Genomic DNA, 21,646 nt, shown 5'->3' on the forward strand with positions numbered 1-21,646 from the left:
ACGGTTTGATTAATAAATGATTTTAGATTTAGTCGATTATCAATGATGGCTCCTAGGTCTCTTACTTGTGAAGTTTGAAAGCCGGTTGGTGGATTTGAGGTGAGGTTACTGTTTTCGGGTGAAATTATGAGGAGTTCTGTTTTTGCGGAATTTAAGATTAGATTTAGACTGGAGAGGAGGTTGTCAATATTTTGAAGGCAGTTTTCCCAGATTTTGATAGTTTTAGAAAGGGATTCTTTGATAGGGATGACAATCTGGACGTCATCTGCATATAGAAAGTATTTGATGTTCAGATTGGTTAATAGTTGACAAAGGGGTAGGAGGTAAATGTTAAAGAGCGTGGGGGAAAGAGAGGAGCCCTGTGGAACTCCTAGCGTGGAAGGACAGAACTGTGATTCTTTGTTGTGTATTTTGACTTTGTATCCTCTGTTTCCCAAGAAGGATTTGAACCAGGCAAGAGCAGCGCCTGTAATTCCGATGTTCGCTAGTTGATTTAGGAGAAGGGAGTGATTCACGGTATCAAAGGCGGCCGATAGGTCGAGGAGTATCAGCAGATAGGCGTGACCTTTATCGAGGCCCATGATGAGGTAATCTGTCAGAGGTATGAGAAGTGATTCTGTACTTAAGGATTTTCGGAAGCCGTATTGAGTGGGGAATAATATATTGTGGTCTTAGAGGTATTCTGATAATCTGGTGTTGACTAATTTTTCTGTAACCTTGGCTATAAAAGGGAGGTTGGATATTGGGCGGAAGTTGGAGGGATCTTTAGGATTTAGATTAGGTTTTTTTAATAGAGGTTTGATAGAGGCAATTTTCAGGTCGTCTGGATAAATTCCTTGGGCTAAGGAACAGTTGATAATGTCAGTCAAGGTTTTGGAAATGGTATCTGGTATTAATAGCAGTAGTTTGGAAGGGATCTGGTCAAATGGATGAGATGAAGGTTTCATTCTCTTCAATATTAACTTGGTCTCTGATGTAGCAATGGGTTCGAAGGCTTGTATAGCAGTGTTTGCCTCTACTTCTATATTCCAGGGGGTTATCTGGGAATGCTCGAAGGTGGTGGTTAGCGGCCTCTTAATATCCCAAGCAGCTTATTGTAAAATGGAGTGAGCGCGATCCTGAATAGAGCTAACTCAAAATTCTCAGCTTTCCTGTTTACATATGAAATCCCAATCGCTGAAGATTTTCAAAAAAGTTTATCTCTAGCAAGATCTGCCTTACAAGCCCTAGATCAGAGCTTTCCAAACTTTTCATGTTGGTGACACACTTTTTAGACAAACAATTTCGGGACACAGTAATTCATCTACTAGCAAACCAGAGGTTAAAGGTTAAATGAACAAAATGTATTTTGACAATTTACGTATGTTTCCTTAAATATATACATAATAAAATGTTTCATGACATAACCTATCTTGTGAAAACCTTTCATTTATATTAAAAATATATAATATTCCAAGATTAATGTTATTGTTATAATTTATGAGTAACAAAGTTATTGTGTTATTCAATTTACCTCTTTAATGAGATATATGAGCTTGATGGACACAGCTTTTGAATATTTGATGTTAATAAAAAAGTCCAAAAGGTCTTCTGCGTAATTTTAAAAAGCTGGCCAGTTTCACACTATAAAATTATTTGATAGCCTCATTCAACTAATTCTATATGGCTATGAGAGTGAAGTCTGGAATTTATAGGAAGGGACAGAATGTCAATATAAATCCTGCACCTCCAGTTCTGTAACTCTCTGCATCCACTGAAATTCCCCCAAACAATGGAGCTTGGATGTTTCCCTTACAGCTCATCATACTAAAAGATATTTTCAAATTCTGGTGTCACCTCACAGTAACAGCAGCACAAACACCTTCCACTGCCAGGCACATTGTGAACTAACACAAAACCCCGCAAAAAAGACACTCAAAATCTATACTGCAATCCCATCATAACGTAACAGTAATAACACCAAGGACTCAAACAACAATAACCCTACCTGTGAAAAAGCAAGGGTAAATATTAACTGGGTCCTAGAATACCAATATACCACCTACTGAGGAAACAAAACAAACCAGATTGCTATAGATCCCTATGCTAGCAGAATCTCTCATCATGGTCACACACAGAGAGCAGAGACAGACCCTCACCAAATACAGACTACAAAATAAAGGAGCACAAATTAGACAAAAACTGAAATGGAAATCCCAAGAAGCCAGACTCTCTGTATTAACAATGGAAAAACAGAACCACCATTCCTCATAAAACATAAAATCAAGAAACATAAAGCATCAGTTATAATAGTAAAACCATACTAATAAAAGAATATTTTAAAACTATTGATAAATAGAATTTCTATTAATTAAAATCATATACATTTTTTACAATTTCCCCAAACACCAATAAAATATTTCCAAACAGCACATTTATCAAATAACACCCAATAATTAAAACTAATAAGGATTTTAAAAAGCCCCTGCTGTCCATACTTTGGAGCTCTTGATTTCCAGTCACCCTGATATTGTCAAGGATTAGGAGGTTATCCTCTCTCTCTCTCACACACATACTCACATGTCCATTCCCTCTCACACATACACTGTCACATACATACATATTCATGCTCTTATATCCACCATAACCTCTCGCTCTCACAAACACTGACACACTCTCAGGCTCTAAGACACTCTCTTCCCCTCCACACACACACCCCCACACAAACTCTTACTCCCCTGGATTTTCTCACACACACTCATGCTCTCACTCTCTCTGGCTCCCTCACATACACACACACACCCAGGCAAGCTCCCAGTCACTCACACACTGAAACTGACCCCCAGGCAGGCTCCCATTCATTTTCATACCACTCCCTCACCATCCCCCAGGGATGCACACATTCATTCTCACACATACACCCCCAGGCAGGCACACATTCATTCTCACACACACACACAGACCCCCAGGCAGGCACCAATTCATTCTCACACACACCCATACACCACACACAGGCAGGCACCTCTTCTCACACATACAAACCCCAGGAAGACACCCATTCATTCTCATACACAGACACACCCTCAGGCAGGCACCCATGCATTCACACACATACACCCCCAGGCAGTCTCCCATTCATACACATGCACACACTAAAGGCAGACCCCCCCCCCCCCCCCCTCTTTTTTGCCAGCAACCTCGGAGCCTCTCTCATTCCTCTGCTGCCACTGTCACTGATGCCGCATGGCTATTGGGGAGGCGCTGATTGCTGCTATTGGCACTGAAGCCCATTCTGCTGCCTCCTCTGTGCAGGCCCCGTGGGTTTCCACTTCCTCCAAGTTGATCTCGTACATTGTGAGATCCGCATAGAGAAAGTGCTACTCTTGCACATTCCCAAAGATTACATGTGCCAATCAGTAAAAAGTAATTTATTATTATTATTTTTTTACCTTTGCTGTCTGATCTTAGTTTTCTAATCGGTTGATCCCAGGCTTTTTTGTTCCACCCCCCCTTTATTATTTTTTTGCCAATTCCTTTCATATTGTCTTTTTTTCTATTTCTTTTCTCTCCATCTATCTTCTTCCCTCAAACATACAGTCAGGTTCTCATTCTCACATGCTTTCTCTCTCTCTCTCTCACACACACACACACACACACACACACAGGCTCTCACTGTCACATGCTCTCTCTCATACAATCATTCATACACAGTCTCTCTCTTGCACATGCTGTCAGACTCACACACACAGGCTCTCTCTCACTCCCACATGCTGTCTTGCTCAAGCACAGGCTCTCACTGTCACATGCTGTCTCTCTCACACACACACAGGCTCTCACATGCTGTCTCTGCAAACATTCAGGTCCTCATTCCCACACACAATCTCTCAACTCATCGCAAACACGCACTCTACGGGCCCTCAGCTTCTCTCTTACCTCTGGGCCTCCTCTTCACGGGTCGCTGCAGGATGGGCTCGGCAGCGGCGGCCCTGCTCTTCTCGGGCCGATCCTCGGCAGCGGCGGCCCTGCTCTTCTCGGGCCGATCCGCGGTGGGGACCTTGCTACCGGGCCTCCTCCTCCTCTTCTTAGCTGGCAGCAACAACGCTGCTCTTCTTCTGCACGTGGCCGACGCTCCTCCCCCTTCCTGCCCGTGCGGCTCCTTCAATATTTTTCTTCCGGGGCCGCATGGGCAGGAAGGAGAAGGAGCACCTGCACGTTTAGAAGTCACCTTTTTCTTCTGGCCGTGGTGACGTGAGCTCCACCACGGCCTTGCCAATCTTCCTGCCGGCACGGAGCACAGCGATTCTTCAGTACTAAGCCGCCAGTGGGATGAGGTCCACCGGCGGCCGCATTGGCTCCCACTTGCCGGTGTGTCACGTGCACCGGACTTGCGCGGCACACCTCAGGCGACACACACTTTGGAAAGCTCTGCCCTAGATAACGAGAAAATATCCCACCATCTTACATTAGCCAAGTAAGCTTACTATGAGGGCAGCAACAAGGAGGGATGCTACTTAGCAAGAAAGTTAAAAACCATCACTGCTCAAGGGTATGTGGCAAAACTAAAAGGTCCTCATGGACGGTTTGTTACAGACTCCTCTGATATTAGAAAATGTTTTTCCACCTTTTATGCCTCGTTACATAGCCCTGATGCTACGATTGATGATTCATGCATCGAAGACTACCTCTCTTCTATCTCTCTCCCCACACTCTCTCAGGGACATTGAGAGATCCTAGATAAACCCATTAGTACACATGAGATATTGCGGGCCATCACCGCCCTGAAATCTGGGAAATCTCCGGGGTTGGAGGGATTTTCTTCCGAGTATTATTTACAGTTCTCTCACCTCTTACAGCTATGTTTAATTCTTTGAGGGAGGGTGGCTCACTATCACCTCATTCTAATACAGCTGGCATTACTGTTCTTCCCAAACCTGGTTGAGACCCATCTTTATGTGGGTCTTATCGACCAATTTCTTTAATTAATCTGTACCTCAAAATTTTGGCACGAGTTCTTGCCAAAAGGCTGAATGTCTTTTTACCAGCATTAGTCTACCCTGAACAGATCGGTTTTGTTTCCAAATGTATGGCGGCTGACAACGTCCGCAAAATTGACATACTGTGGTGTGTAAGGAAAATATACCAGCTGCATAGATCCAGGAGTCTGATTTTGAACAGTTGAAGGAGTGACTCTGGATGTTCGTTCGGCTGTCTGGTAACGCAATGTGATACCATACTATCCAAATGTGTCTCTTCCTTCTCGGTTATCAAGGGGGGGGGGGGAGGAAATGAGGGAAAAAGTAGATCTTGTTTACAACATTACCTTGTTAGGTTCTGATTATACTAATCTGTGTGGATGCATAAGGACACCTGTATCCATTGCAGTCGTTATGTGTGTTTTATTTGCAAAACAATAAATGGTTAAACAAAAAAAAAATTTTTTTTAATTGTCAATTATTTAAAAAAAAAAAAAAAAGCAAAGCAAGTGAGAGGACTGAGAGAAAAGACCTTGAGACCCTAAAGAAATTCTTCCTTTTTGAAAATAGAGTGGGTCCTCCTAGGGGGATCCTAACTCCCTATGGGACAAGGATCCACAATAAGGCACCTATAACCAGAATACTTTTCAGAGAGGCAGCTGCACTGGGGGAAGCAACCCCAAGAGATGGTTGCCCCAGAAGCTCAGAAAGCTCGAGCAGGCCAGGGCCACACTCTGATTCAGGAGGGTCCTGAAGAGTCCCTCTACACTTGGCTGCAGCTGCATGAGATTACTGGCAAGGGCCTACAGTCACTCTGTCCTCTGTCGCCGGCAGCTGAGGAACGTGGAAATCCTAAATGTAATGGATTGGTCTAGCAGGAGGAAGAAGAAACACTTAACATACTGTGTTCTGCTTTCTCCTCCTGTCCAGGGCCTCCTTGTTCTTTCCTGGGCCTGAGGTTTTATACCTCCCCCCAGGGGAAACACCCTGTGACTTGGATTACCCTCCTGGGTGGCCCCTTAAGGTGAAATGAGCTAGATAGCTGGAGCTGATCTTTAAGGTGTTCTGTGGGTTCTCCTATATTCCCCATCACACAGTATATGTAACTGATAATTAGCTGCAGTAAGATCATGTTCATAAAAAGTAATAAATGGATTTACAATTTTGTTTTCTATTATAAGGGCTTCATACCTTCTCAGTAGACCCAGACACAATTACCGTTCCCATCTGGTTCATTGCAAGGCTGTAGATGGAATCTTTGTTCCCACTTAGAGAGGATGCTATAATAAATTGCAAAATGTAATATCAGAAGATATAGACACAAAAGAAAATGTAAGGAAGGAAAATATATTAAATAAAAACCCTGCATAAATCAACATGCTTCGAAATATTAACATGCTCATTTCTTGGTTTCCTCCATTCTTTAGTCTCCCTTTTTCTATAAAATAAAAAATATGCAGGTTTTACTACGGCCACACTCACTACTTTTCAAACCTCGAATCCTAAGATCACTGGAACTACTTTACAAATCAGAGCAGTGAAATACAGTGAGGCGGGGAGGGTAGCATTATTCAATACAGATGGGCTGAAAAACTGCTATTTAGGTTTATAACCACAAATTTCTTTTTTAAAAATCTGGGAAAAACAGTATACCGACTCTGAAAGAACACATGACCCAATCTGAGGCCAGAAAGAAGGCAAAGGCATGTAACTATTTGGAAGGCTGGCAAATTAAAAAGGGGGTGGGGTGAGGTTATTCACAGCTTGAGCAGAGGCTGTGCAAGAAATGGAATGGTGGTGATTTCCATGTTAATGAACATATAATGAAATACCTGGGAACTGATCAGCTGTGAGCCGCAGGTTGCATCATCAACCTTGTAACAAATATACATAAACCTTTACTTTTTTGACATACAAAGTTGCTTGGATGATTTTGATCCCATGCAGAAAGAGGCAGAAAAATTGTACTGACCATGCACAGATGACAATAACAGGGCAAACTAAGGGCAAGAAGCCAAAAACACCTGCCCACACCTCAGCTGCCACACTGCCTCAACTGCATACTCTCCAACACTTGTCTCAGCTTCATGTTATTAAATGTGGAAAGCCACAGCACATGTGCACATAAATAAATACTGAATTGTTCATCACAGTCCGTGCAAAAAAAATATCAATGTTTTAGGAAGCTGCTGTGTCCAAGGAACAGCTGGCATATAAGGCCAGCATGAATCCAAATGGCAATCATTTGCAACCAGTATGAATATGCATGAAATAGATCTGCATGTACTGCCTCTACTATATGCAAATCTATCTCATGCATATTCCTTGTGGATATCCTGAAAACCTGGCTTGTTTTTGGCTCTTGAGGATCAGAGTTAGCCACCCCTTCTTTATTCCCATCTTTCATGCACAGCTATTCTGTCTATGAAGGGATAGCATTTCCAGGACCTTACACACACCATTCAATCGTCAGTCCCTGCAGTAATATCATGGCCTCGCAAACCCCTCACACATCAGCAAGGCTTAGAGCACTGGGCGATTTGGCAGGACGAAGATAGTGGCAAGGGAACAAAATGACCTTCCTTAGTCTGGGGGAAGGGAAGAGAAGGACCTACCACCTTAGGACAGGGAGTACAAATATACTTACCTCAGTAACAAGGTAGACATAAATGTAACGCACTTTTGTAAATACTGCGGCAATGAGTAAGAAGCAGCTTGCTTACCGTAAACGGTGTTTTCCGTAGATAGCAGGATGAATTAGCCGTGCTGCCTGGATGACGTCATCACAGCGGTGCCCGGCAAACATCTGAGAGTCTCCAAGTTAAACTTTTTGATTTGCTGCACCTGTGTGGTACTTCTCGCGCAAAGCGCGAGCCCAGTCTCTTCAGTTTGTTAGAAAGCTAGATAGAAAAGTAAATGGAATTTGGAATAGGATACATGTCCAGGGAGGAGGGAGGGTGCGCATGGCTAATTCATCCTGCTATCTACGGAAAACAGTTTACGGTAAGCAAACTGCTTCTTTTCCATCGATAAGCAGGCTGAATTAGCCATGCTGTCTGGGAGTCCCAAGCTTAAACAAGAATACCCTTATAGTGAGGGTGGCTTGAGATTTTATGAAAATATGAATGCCATCTGGTTTTTTCTTTGTTTGTTTTTTTTTTAATTTCTCCATGTACATGTATCTTCCATCAAGCACATTTGATAATACTGCTTTTCCCAGAATGCTATCTGAAGCCGACAGTTGGTCTAGGCAATAACGTGGGGTAAAAGTATGTATTGAAGACCAAGTAGCTGTTTTACAAATGTCTTCCTTGGAGACATTACAGAGATGTGCCTTAGACTAGAGGATGCTGAGGCTTGCACCTGATGAGCAGTGACAGGAGTAGATAAGGGTTGTTGCGCTGAGGAGTGACAGAATTGAATACAATTCATGATCCAGTTGGAAATTGATCTCTTTGAAACTGCTATTCGTAATAAGTTAGGGTTGAATGAGACAAAACAGTTGTGAAGCTTGGTGGTGAGGTTGAGTTCTTTGTTTACAGTAAGCTAAAGCTCTTTTATAGTCCAAAGTATGGAGCATAGATTCCCTTTTGTTCTTGTGAGGTTTAGGGAAGAAGATAGGTAAAGAGATGTCCTGATTAATGTGAAAAACTGAAACTGCTTTCAGTAGAAACTTGGGATGAGTTCTGAGAACTACTTTGTCGTGGTAAAACTGTAGGTAGGGAAAAAAGTGAACTAATGTCTGTAGCTCGCTGACTCTTCGAGCCAAGGTGATTGCTATTAGAAAACCACTTTCCAAGTGAGATATTTGAGATGGATAGAATTTAGTGGCTCGAAAGGGGCTTTCATTAGAGCTGATAAAACCACATTCAAATCCCAAGGTACTGGAGGTTTGTGGATTGGAGGGTGTAGGTTTAGAAGTCAATTCATAAAGCATGAGACCAACAGGTGGGAAGCTATTCAGAAAATTGATTCTTTTGTGATAAGCAGCAATAGCACTTAGATGAACTCTGATGATATTGTTAATCCTGTTTTAGTTAGATGTAGTAGGTAGAAAAGGATTTCTGAGAGTTCAGAGGAGAAAAGGCTAATATTTTGAATTTGGCACCAGTTGGCATATCTTTTCCATTTAAAAGAGTAATTACATCTGGTTGATGGTTTCCTAGCTGCTATTATAATTTCTTTGATATCTGGAGGAAGTGTTAATGATTGTAAAGCTTCCTGTTCAACATCCAAGCTGTGAGATGGAGGGAGGAGTGGAGAGGGTGTAGAAGAGATCCTTCTTCCTGAATCAGGAAATCTGGGTTTTGACCTAGCTCTAAGGGTTCGGTCTCGGAATACTGAAATAGATAAGCAAACCAAGGCTATCTTTGGCCATGCTGGAGCTATGAGAATCAAACTCTAGGAGACATGCGGCTGCAATCCTTATATTTTGCCTGGTCATGGTCTGGACTGAGGCAAATGTAACAATTGTGGTTGTCAATTTTTGGGGGTGGACATTGTAGTATTGAAAAGTACTGTTTGGGGTATTGCAACTGCGATTACGAAGCAAGAGACAGAAAAAAAAATCAGAAATAAAGAGACGCAGGAGAGGTACAGACTTCCATGCCCGAGCATGGAAAAAAAATGAACTGAAGAAACCGGGCTCACATTTTCCATGGGAAGTGCCGCACAGGCATAGAAAATCAAAAAGTTTGACTCTGAGACTCAGATATCGCTGGGCGCCACCGTGATGATGTCACCCAGACTGCATGGTTAATTCAGCCTGCTTATCAACGGAAAATGAACTCATTACCACTATATGTATTTTAACTAGACCGTTGTGTTAGAAATAAAACATGATCATGTTTCTTTTAAAGCAACCACATTCAGTGTACTGATGCCATGCTAGCAGCATTAGTACATAAGTACTAATTAGAAATGGTTTTGGGAAAACTGCAGATCTCACAAGACTAGGCCTCTATCATAATCTCTACCCCTCTGATTTTTTTAATTCACTTTTGGGAAATATGCTCCCTTCCTTTCCTCTTATCACTCTCCCCTTTCCCCCATGGACCTCATGGCTCCAGTGGTAGCATCCGTGGGAACTGAACCAGTGTGTGGTCCCAGGCCGTGGCCTCTCTGGGCTTGCACGTAAGTAGGGAGGACCTGGCAGTGTTTAATCCCCACATCTGCTGCCTACTGTTGATTTTGCAACGAGCCATGAAGTCCACAAGAAGCAGATGGACCAGAGAGTGCAGTATTTCAATACTGTCGAGTCTTCATTAAACAGCAAAGATTGCAACTAAAATGTACAGCACTTGCAAATTACCACTGTTCATATTTACTTTTTTGCAATTTTGCCTGTTTTGCTGTGCCACTCAATTGCAACCATTTGAAGTTAATCCTACATTTTTAGGTAAGGTCCTACACTTATGTACATTTTGATTTTGTTTGGGCATTTTTTTTTTTCTCTACCAAATCGATGGCTCACATTTTGTCCTTTTTGCAGCAAGGACTGGGAAAAGGTTTGGCTTTAAACTCGTTAAGGGTCCTGGTGGCCGCCTTGGGGTGCCTTAAGGACAAGAAGCATGGTGTGTCTCTGGCTGCGCATTTGGATGTGGTACGTTTTTTTACGAGGGGTCAAACATTTGCGTCTCATGGTGCAAAGAGCATGTCCTCCATGGTGCCTAAACTTGGTTCTTAAAGAGTTGTGTGGGGCACCATTTGAACCACCACGCAGAGTGACTTTGAAGAAGCTTACTTTAAAAATCATTTTTCTGGTGGTAATTTGTTCAGCTAGGCAAATTTCAGAACTACAGGCCCTGTCATGTAGAGAGCCTTTCTTGAGGTTTTCGAATTCTGGTGTCTATTTGGAGCTGGTGCCTACTTGCCTTCCAAAGATTGTTTCCTCCTTTCACTTGAATCAGACAATGGCTTTACCTGCCTTTCCGAATTTGGATAGGACGGTTACCTTAGATAAGGAGTTAACTTCAAATGGTTGCAATTGAGTGGCACAGCAAAACAGGCAAAATTGCAAAAAAGTAAATATGAACAGTGGTAATTTGCAAGTGCTGTACATTTTAGTTGCAATCTTCTCCTTTGTGCTTTGCTGTTTAATGAAGACTCAACAGTATTGAAATACTGCACTCTCTGGTGACTTTCGGGTATGACGGCTACTGCCTGGAGATAATATCCTTATTCAATATACATACACATGGTTAATGCAACTCCAACATTGCTCTAAGCTTCAATGGCAAGAGGAAATGTGGAAAAAAGGATTGCATTTACAAAAAGCGGGGCGTAGCTTGCTTGTTACGGCGGTTACTACCCCAAACCAAATAAGCCTGATACTTCACTTTCAATGCATATCCAGCATAACTCTCTGCTTCAACGGCAGGGGAGAAAGATCAATACTCCACGCATATCGAGCATAGCTCTCTGCTTCAATGGCAGGGGAAATGAAGAAAAGTGGATCTATATACAGACAACCAACAAGGACTGAATTACATAGTCAGGGTAAACAAATAAGCATGGGTGTAGCTTGCTTACTGCGGCGGTTACTACCCTAACTAATTAAGCTAGATATTTCACTTAGATGCGGTTCCAACACTGCTCTCTGCAATAATGGTGGGGGTAGAAGGGAAATAGAACCAAAAGGTTACTAAGAACCAAGAGAAACAGATAAGTATGAGAAAAAAAAATGCAAAGCTTGCTGGGCAGACTGGATGGGCCGTTTGGTCTTCTTCTGCCGTCATTTCTATGTTTCTATGCTTCTTGTGGACTTCATGGTTCGTTGCAAAATCAACACTATGCTCCTTGCACCAAATCTCGAACACCTTCCACACCTGCACGTATGCTAGGGAGGTGGACTGCTTCCTTGCTTGTAACAGAGTGATAACCATGTCCTCCGGATACCCCTTTTCTCTCAGGTGCTTCCTTTCAAAAGCCAAGCAGTGAGAGAGAAGCGAGCCGCCTAATCCAAAAATATAGGACCCTGACGTAGTGGGCCGTCCACTATGAGATTGACTAAATATGCGAACCACGGCTGGCAAGGCCATTCCGGTGCCACCAGAATTAACTGCCCCGGATGAAGCTCTATCCTTCGCAAGACTTTGCCCACCAGTGGCCACAGTGGGAACATATACAGGAGAATTCCGCGTGGCCACGGGAAGACCAAGGAATTGACTCCTCCTCTCCTGTGCTCTCTCATTCAACTGAAGAATCTCGGAGTCTTTGCATTGTTGCATGTTGCCATAAGGTCTATGCACGGCACTCCCCACTTGAAACGAATCAGGAACATGTCTTCCTCTGACAACTCCCACTCCCCGAGATCCAACTGTTGGCGACTGAGGAAATCCACCTGGACATTGTCCAACCCCGCTATATGGGAAGCAGCCAGCATCTCCAGGTGGTGTGCTGCCCAGTGGACTAACTCTTGGGTCTCTTGTGTCACTGCATGACTATTGGTACCGCCCTGCCAGTTGAAGTAAGCCACATTGTCCGATAATAATCTCACTGGCCTGACCAAGAGACAAGAAGGCCTGCAAGGCTAGACGTACTGCTCTCACCTCTAGAAGGTTGATGGACCATAAAGTCTCCTCCAGAGACCTGAGCGACTTGAGCCCGACACACAGCTCCCCAACTGGATAGGCTGGCGTCTGTTATGACCACTATCCAATTTGGAACCTCCAAAGTCATCCCATCGCTGAAATTGTCCAGACAGCCACCAACTCAGACTCGACCTGACACTTTCTGTAAGAGGCAGCGGCAGATGAAATTGCTCAGACACTGGTTTCCACCTGGAGAGCAAGGCAGACTGAAGAGGCCGCATATGAGCGAACGCCCAAGGGACCAATTCCAAAGTGGAAGCCATAGACCCAAGGACCTGCAGATAATCCCAGATCCTGTGAACCATACTGCTTAGCAATCTGCCAACCTGTCCATGGATCTTGATAATCCACTCTTCGGTGAGAAAAACTCTTCCAAACCAGGTGTCGAAGTGTGCTCCCAAGAACTCCAGAACTTGAGACGGCATCAGCTGGCTCTTGGGGAAATTCACAACCCAGCCTAGGGAATGTAAGCACTGCAGCACTACTGTCACCGACCCATGACAAAGATCCTCTGACATTGCGCAAATCAATTAGTCGTCCAAATATGGGTGGACCAGGATGCCCTCCTGCCGAAGAGCCCCTGCTACCACCACTATCACCTTTGTAAAGGTCCTCAGTGCTGTTGCCAACCCGAATGGCAAGGCGCAAAACTAAAAATTATTTCCGAGGATCATGAACCTGATAAACCTTTGATGGTCCGGATAAACTAGAATGTGAGATAGGCTTCGGTCAAATCTAGTGAAGCCAAAAAATCCCCTTTGCGCACTGCAGCAATCACTGACCTCAACTTTTCCACCCGAAAACGAGGTACCTTGAATGCTAGATTCACCTTCTTTAAATCCAGAATCGGACGAAAGGTGCTGTCCTTCTTTGGGACCACAAAATAAATGGAATACCTTCCTGATCCCTATTCCTCAACCGGTACTGGTACGATGGCCCCCAATAGACAGATTGACAGCTTCCCAAACCACCTGCTTTTTCTGCTTGTAAGTGCAATGGGACCTTATGAATAAATCTTTTAACAGCCGAGCAAATTCTAAAGCGTAACCATGCTCTATCACACTTAGGACCCACTGATCAGACGTGATCTTGGCCCACTCCTTGAGAAAAGATGTTAATTGACCTCAGAACAGAGAAGCAGGCCAGCCTCTCTTCATTGGGAGGACTTGGTACCAGGGGCTCCCTGACCGGAACCATTTCTGACCAATCTAAGACCTTGAAAAGACTGATTGCAAGACTGCTGCCTCCCGGCCCTTTGTCTCTGACTTCCACCTGAAAGACTAGACTGACTGGGACACCGGCTTGACCGGAAACAAGTCCGTGTTGAAGAGAAGTCTCTGCTGAGCTTCGGTTTGTCCTCTGGCAGCTTGTGCCCTTTAGTCTCCCCGAGCAGCTTCACCAGCTGCTCTAAATCCTCTCAAAGAAGCAGCTTCCCTTAAACAGAAGTAATCCCAGCTGAGACTTAGACCAAACATCCGCAGACCAGTTCCTTAACCACAGAAGCCTTTTAGCAGAAAACACGGACATCATCGAATGAGAGGAAGTGCATATGAGATCACACAAGGCATCCGCCCTGTATACCACAAAGGCCTCTAGCCTCTCAGCCTGCTGCATGTCCTTGAGATAACGACTTGTCAGACTGCAATTGCTGCACCCAGCCCGGTGCATAAAACTGCTAAACACAGTAGTGCAAATGCCCAATGCTGACACCTCAAAGATCTTCTTGAGATGCACCTCCAACTTCCTATCCTGCATATCCTTAAGCGCAGTTGAACCCACTACTGGAATCATTGTCTTCTTCATCACGGCCGAAACCGAAGCATCCACCTTAGGCATCTGCAAAAGGTCCAACGTGTCTTCAGGCAAAGGATACAACTTCTCCATGGCTCTGCCAACCTTCAAGCCTATATCTGGAGTATACCACTCCTGAAACACTAACTCCGTCACCGACTTGTGGAAAGGAAACATTTTGGTTGGCTCCCTCAGGCCCCGCATGACTGGATCCATTCCCTCATGGTCCAAATCCCCTTGGAGCTCTTTAATACCTAGCTCATTAAGAACACATGGTATTAAAGGGCCACAGTTCCTCCTGGCAAAAAAGGCAGACCACTTTTGGATCATCCCCCTCCACAAAGGATGCTTGATCCCGTGCCTCATCCGGGTCCGTGCCATCTAAAAGAGGATCTACCCCAGACGGATCCACCACCGGAAAATCCTCAGCCTCTGAGATCTCTTCAGCCTTCCCCTGGGCCAACTGACGAGCCCAGCACTCTCCAAACTCTGGTTGCCCCACCAGATCGAAAAGAACGCGGCCTCTTGGCCACAGTTGGCTCCTGCAGATCCAGTGACTTGGGATGGTGACGTCCAGCCACCCCTTTTCTCCAAAAAAGCTTTATGCATTAGCAAAATGAAACCTGGGGAAAAATCCCCTGATTCTTCTGGACCCTGCTTCAGGATGTCTTTCTCCTCATCTCCCAACAGAGGATCCCAGGACTCCCGGGACTCTGAGGGCCTTCAATCAGCTGGTGACAGCAGTGGGGGCAGGGTAGCATCCCTGCAAGCCCTGTCAGACAGCAGCAAAGGTAGACAAAATGGCCGCTGTTCCTGCCGAAAACAGGAAGGCACTGTCGGGCTGGATCACTGCTTGTCCACGGCCCCTTGGGCGCTCCCTAAGCTGCCTTCCCCTTCGGAGCCACAGCTGAAGCAAATGCCGGCAAGGGAGAAGTGCAGGCATGTGTCCCCACATGCCGCACACTACCCCCCCGTGAGGTATGGTGGCAGAAAAACCTCAGGAACCTGTTTTCCTCTTTTTTTTTTTTTTTTTAAATGATCCCCAGAAACAACTGTGCCACTAACAGCCAACCTCCAGCACACCGATGACCCTCTGAACACTGCGAAAGCAAAAGTACCTGACCGGCACAAGCAGCAAAAGCAAACAGAGGCTCTTTCTAACTTTGTTTTTTTTTTTTAACTTTATACTTGCAGCTGCAGGCTCCGGCTGTCCACATGAGGGAAGAAGGAGAGGGAACTGGCCCCACCAGTTAACTCCACCCGCAGTGGGTGAAGGAACTGGGCAGACAAGGGTTTCCAACCTCTCCTGTTCACAAGTTCCTCCATCTGAAAGGATGGCCCCACCAGGACCAACTGACTTTCAGGGAGGGCTAAGTAGAAGTTAACTCTAAACACTACTCCACTAAATTTTTTTTTTTTTTTAATTCTCCTCAGACTGCAGGATTTGCACCACCTTCCATCTGCTGGAGACTGAGAAATACCGACGATTGCAGGAGACACACCAGGTTAAGTTACAGTCAGGCCAATAAAGAATGGTGCGCTCAGCCAAGCGCACCGTTAGCCCCCGTTTGGACACACGTTTTTGACGCGCTATTAGTAAAACATGCGGCCAACCCCCTCGAAACTAATAGCGCTCATCACATGCAAATGCATGTTGATGAGCCTATTAGGCAGTCACCCGCAATACAGAAAGCAAAATGTGCGGCCAAGCCACACATTTTACTCCTGCCAAAGGCAGGCACTGGGCAAGTGTACAGAAAAGCAGAAAAAACAGCTTTTCTGTACACTCTCCGATTTAATATCATAGCGATATTAAGTAAGAGGCCCCAAAAATTAAAAAAAAATAAAATTTCTTAAATTTAAAAAAAAAAAAAATCTGCCCACGGGTTGGAAAACGGATGCTCAATTTTGCCGGCATCCGTGTTCCAAACCCGTGGCTGTCAGTGGATTTGACCACCGACGCCGGTAAAATTAAGCATCGGCTGTCAGACCCGCTGACAGCCGCCGCTTCCGCCAATAAGGAGGCGCTAGGGACGCACTAGTGTCCCTAGTGCCTCCTTATTAGCGCGGGCCCTAATTTAAATACTGAATCGCACACCCAGGAGAGGTGCCTGGGCGCGTGTTGGGAGAGCAGGCGCTTGCCTCGGAGCGCCGGCTCTCCCGCGCAGTTTACTGTATGGGCCAGAGTGTCAGTAAAACTTTCTCTATCTCCATCTGCTGGAAGGGAGGCAAAAACCAGGAGTCTGGACTGATCTGGGTATGTACAGGGAACAAGACCAGACATTTCTTTACATATATGTATTTTCACCTCTAGTTTCTCTCTTCTATATCTCCTTGGATAACTGCTCCCATTGATGACTGAGGGAGAAGAAGGAAAGCTTTCTCCAAAACCAGACCTCTGTATGCCACCCATTTGCCAGCTGGTTCAATCCTTACAGCAGCACAAGCAACTATGTCCCTCCCTCTCTCCTAGGGCCAAAGCGCATCATATCCACTTACTGGACATGAGACAGCAGCACACTGTGCTAAAGCCAAGTTACAGAGCTGGCTGCACACATTTTAATATCCTAAAATACTGAATCAAAGAGTCACAAAATGCAGCTTGCCATGATTCTTGCGACAGTGCTTACTTGTGACAGTGTTATTTGAGGCAGTCAGTGCTGTTAGAGTATTTACATCCCAGAGGAATATCTGCCTGTCCAGTCCTGCAGATGCTACTTGTTCTTTATCTTTTGCATAAGCTAAGGCTTTCACATAATCCTATAATATAAGAACACAATCAACATCAAAGATAAGTAATAATGGAGCAGTTCACATCCAAACATTTTATATTAAATTTTTCATGGTAAAAATGTTGCAATTGAAACAGATATCACTGGTATGAAATCTAAACACTCATATTTGTCTTTACAATACCTTATGCGTCCTTAACGTTGACATGCAAAACCCCTTATGTGCATTCCATACTTTAACAGTAGTATCGGAAGAAGCTGATATTACTAGAATGAAAAAAACAGAATGAAAAATATTAATAGCTTAACACAGATGTGATTTCCCTGCTCACTTTATGCATGCTTCTTGAAATAAAATATCCAACAGAGAAATTGTTAACCCCACCAATGGGTCCAGAAGACTTGTTTATTTTATTTATTTATTTAAGGTTTTTATATACCGCGGCACTTTAGGAAACATCACCTCGGTTTACAATGAACATTAACTTAGCAAAAGCTTTACAATCCAAAACAAATAAATAAGGGTACATAGCTCATAACATTAAAACTATAAAATAAAATAGGAGAGCATAAAATGAACTAAAGGGTACATAGCTGATAATATTAAACTCGAAAATAAATAATATCAAATAAATTCAAAAGAAGCGCATTTGGCCAGAGGATCAAAATTAAGAGTACAAATAATTACATACTGGGCAATATAAGTGTAAATGGGTTGTTAATCACCTGTGCAGCAATACTAAAATTACAATCAGGCCGATACAGTAAAGTCTGCGGCGGGCACACCAGCCACTCGCCGGTGCGAGCGATTCTGTATTTAAATTAGGCCCGGCTGTAAAACAGGCAAAAGGAGGCGCTAGGGACACTAGCGCGTCCCTAGCACCTCCTTTTTGACCGGAGTGGCAGCTGTCAGCAGGTTTGACAGCAGACGCTCAATTTTGCCGGCGTCGGTTCTCGAGCCTGCTGACAGCCACGGGCTCGGAAACCGGACGCCGGCAAAATTGAGCGTCCGGTTTTCGGCCTGACAGCTGCGGGCCGAATTCAAATATATATATATATTTTTTTTTTAACTTTTTTTTACTCTTCGGGACCTCAGACTTAATATCGCCATATTAAGTCTGAGGGTGCACAGAAAAGCAGTTTTTACTGCTTTTCTGTGCACTTTCCCGGTGCCGGAAGAAATTAGCGCCTACCTTTGGGTCGGCGCTAATTTCTGAAAGTAAAATGTGCGGCTTGGCTGCACATTTTACTTTCTGTATCCCGCGTGCATACCTAATAGGGCCATCAACATGCATTTGCATGTTGAGGGCGCTATTAGGTGCCGCAGGTTGGATGCGGGTTTTCCTCCCCTTACTGAATAAGGGGTAAGGGAAAACGCGCGTCCAAGAGCAGGCTAACAGCGCGCTCCATCGGAGAGCACTGTACTGTATCGGCCTGAATGCTAGATAAGCACATGCTGGAGATGGAGAATACTGGCAGGCTGAGGAAAGCACGAGAGCTTATATAGAGTGACATCAGCAAGCCTGTGTCTCCATCTGCAGGTCTGGAGTCATGAACCATGCATCTGTGCTGGTCTGGCTGGCTGAAGAGATAAGCACATATTTAATTTCTAACAGCCAAGTTTGAGACAAATGTTATATTTCAAACAAGAATATAGTTGTACTTACATGTTTTGCCATTACAACAGAGTACAATATCGTTTACCCAATCTGTGTGGTGTTCCATAGATGCTATATAAGGATCTTGCTGAAATAAAAAAAAGAATACACACAAGGAAAATCTATTATGTGATGTCATTTTTAGAGCCCTAAAGATCAACAAAATGTTTATAGTAATTTTTTTTTTAACTTTCTATTTATCCTGAAAGAGAAAATGCTCCTACCTCTTCAGTCACAAATACTGGAGCATGCTGACAGAATTATGCGGATAATTTAAGACTGATTGCAAAGTCTAGGGTACTTTTTACCTGTGGACTTCGATTTGACTCCAGGAAAAATACCCACACACATTTACACCTGCTCATTTTCACTGAAAAAAAAAAAACAACTTTATGCATACTTTTAAAAATTCAAAAATATGCACATTGCTCCAAATCCCATCTCAATCCTTCCCCAGGAATGTGCCCTCCCCCCCTTGCAGATAATATGCACATAGAGATCCTATGCATATATTTTCACTTTCATATAGGTGGGCAATTTTCTACAGCCAATGTACGCAAGTAAAGCATTGTTTTATCTGTAGAAGTGGCTTTTAAAATTACCCTTCCTGTGTACACATTTAGTCATTCAGAGGATCAGACATGCCCATAAAGCATCCTTTTTGATGCTTTTGAAATTGCTTGATATAATATCCTAGGTCTAACCTTCACTGCAAAGTGTGACTTAGAAAAATTTATAATCAAAAGTTATTCAAGTCTGATAAGTAAAAATAATCACATCTTATGCTAGAAAAATGAGGTTCAAAAGGTTTGTGTATAATCACAAAATAAGCCCCTAAATCAGCTTTACATGCCTTTTTAGACCAGCCCCTTCTGATAACATTATCAGCATTATAATAATATTCACGATCCTCATCACCTTTTTCTAGATATGTCAACTCGCTCTCTTGACATTAGTAAGATCTAGGATTGGACAGAGGCAGTGATGTCAATTCAAACTAAGGGCAAAAAGTGAAAAATGTTTGCCCATAATTCAATCAATCAATCATCACTGCTTAACTGAAACAAGCTCAAAACCACATATGCATCCCAACACCATTAATATTCAATGGGAAAGTACAAAAGAAATTAAAATTTATCTTTCTTGGAAGAAAACATAAGTAGAATGATGTTAAAGATAGGGCTATACAGGTGGCATTAAGGAAGCTTCACATGTATGCAGAATAAAGGATAATAAAATTTGTTCACTCTACCTTGTACATGCTGTCTCATCAGTAGCCCTGGATACCAAATAGGAACAATCCATTCATATACGAAATATGCCTGGCTTTTACTACGTTTAAACTTTATCCCCTCTCCACCCCTCCTAGGATACAATGCTCTAGCAACTCAAATACATTATATATTGTAGTACAGGTAGAAGAGGTAATAGGATGGGGAAAGGGATGCTCATCCATCATGCAAAACAGAGCTACAGTATCTTTAGCCTTCAATGCTTCATAACTTCAATAAGAAACAGGGCAAGTATATTACAAATTGCAGAGCCATAACACCCATATATGCTGTATGTAAGGACATAACTTCCACTAGTACAATGTCACATCTACTTTAAAGGGATCAGCTGAAGCACAGTATCAAGATCAAATTCTTGATACTGTGCTTCAGTATCAAGAATTTGATACTCTCTCCTTCCTGTCTCCCTTACCCCCCCCCCCCCTTTTCTGGCCTGCTCCCATCCCCCGGCCCCCTGTTTCATTGTAATTTCCTCCTTTAACTGAGTTACTTGTAAACCGGCGTGATGTGCCTCACGAACTTCGGTATATTAAAAGTTGTTAAATAAATAAAATAAATAAATAAATAAATATCCCTAAAGTGCACTAAAGGACCTTAAGATTTCAATTCCTCTTTCGTCTCTTAACTCAGGTTCCACAAGCTCTTCATCTGGCCATGACAGAAAAAGGCAGACAGACGTTGTGAAGAATTAAACACACCACACACACTTTGGCAGACAGCAGGAGCTAAAAGCATTCAGCGTAGTCCAAAATGTAGAACTATATCTTCAGAAGGTTCAGTTTGCTCAATAACTGCCCTAAAACTGTAGTGCACTTCAGGATTACTAATTAGATGCAGAAATGGAATTAACAGTCATGGTAAGAGGGTACACCCATTATCACTAACAGAAGAACAATAAAGAGGACAAAACAGCACTTTCATCACAATACCACACATTTCATTTCCACAAATACTCAACAGAGCTCTGTCTGGAAGATCAAAAATGTACATATAATCATAAAGAGGACACTGCCTTAATATATGGATATCATGGAACAACCTAAGAAACTTAGCCACCATATCTGCTACCAGCATGTAATGGTCACACACCCATAAGAACATAAGTGCCATGCTGAGTCAGACCAAAGTTATCGAGCTCAGCATTCTACCTCAGACAGTGGCCAGTCTGTGTCACAACTACCCATCAGATCCCCAATAGTTGATCTATTTCTTGTATCTCACTTCTAGGGATGAGCACTGGCCTTCTATCTAGCTCAGAGCTTTCCAAAGTGTGTGTTGCGACACTTTAGTGTGTCACCTGCAGTGTGCCGCGCAAGCCCGGTGCACCTGACGGGGCGGAGCAAGGAGAGGTCAGGGGGAGCCAATGCGGCCGCCGGTGGACCTCATCCCACTGGCGGCTGAGTAGTGAAATATCGCTGTGCTGTGCCAGACACACACAGCAGGAAGATCGGTAGGACCGTGGTGGAGCTCACCTCACCACGGCCCAAAGAACAAGGTCACGTCTAAACATGCAGGTGCTCCTTCTCCTTCCTGCCTGCACGGCCCCGGAAGAAAAATGTTGCCGGAGCCGCGTGGGCAGGAAGGAGGAGGAGCATCAGCCATGTGCAGAAGAGGAGAAGCGTTGTTGCA

At 43.7% G+C, this 21,646-nt stretch overlaps 1 protein-coding gene across 3 annotated transcripts in view; it reads right to left on the reverse strand.

Moving 5' to 3' along the window:
- Positions 1-21,646, reverse strand: part of WDR48 (WD repeat domain 48) — a 149,964-nt gene that overhangs the window by 92,466 nt on the left and 35,852 nt on the right. For all 3 annotated transcript variants that reach the window (XM_029588391.1, XM_029588392.1, XM_029588393.1), the window contains exons 3-6: positions 18,735-18,813; positions 17,252-17,334; positions 16,966-17,095; positions 6,144-6,232 (exon numbers count right to left, since the gene is read on the reverse strand). In XM_029588391.1, coding sequence (XP_029444251.1) covers positions 6,144-6,232; positions 16,966-17,095; positions 17,252-17,334; positions 18,735-18,813 — 381 coding nt within the window. The remainder of the gene's footprint in view (positions 1-6,143; positions 6,233-16,965; positions 17,096-17,251; positions 17,335-18,734; positions 18,814-21,646) is intronic.

Source organism: Rhinatrema bivittatum, chromosome 2 (genome assembly GCF_901001135.1).
Source record: "Rhinatrema bivittatum chromosome 2, aRhiBiv1.1, whole genome shotgun sequence".
Lineage (NCBI taxonomy): Eukaryota > Metazoa > Chordata > Amphibia > Gymnophiona > Rhinatrematidae > Rhinatrema > Rhinatrema bivittatum.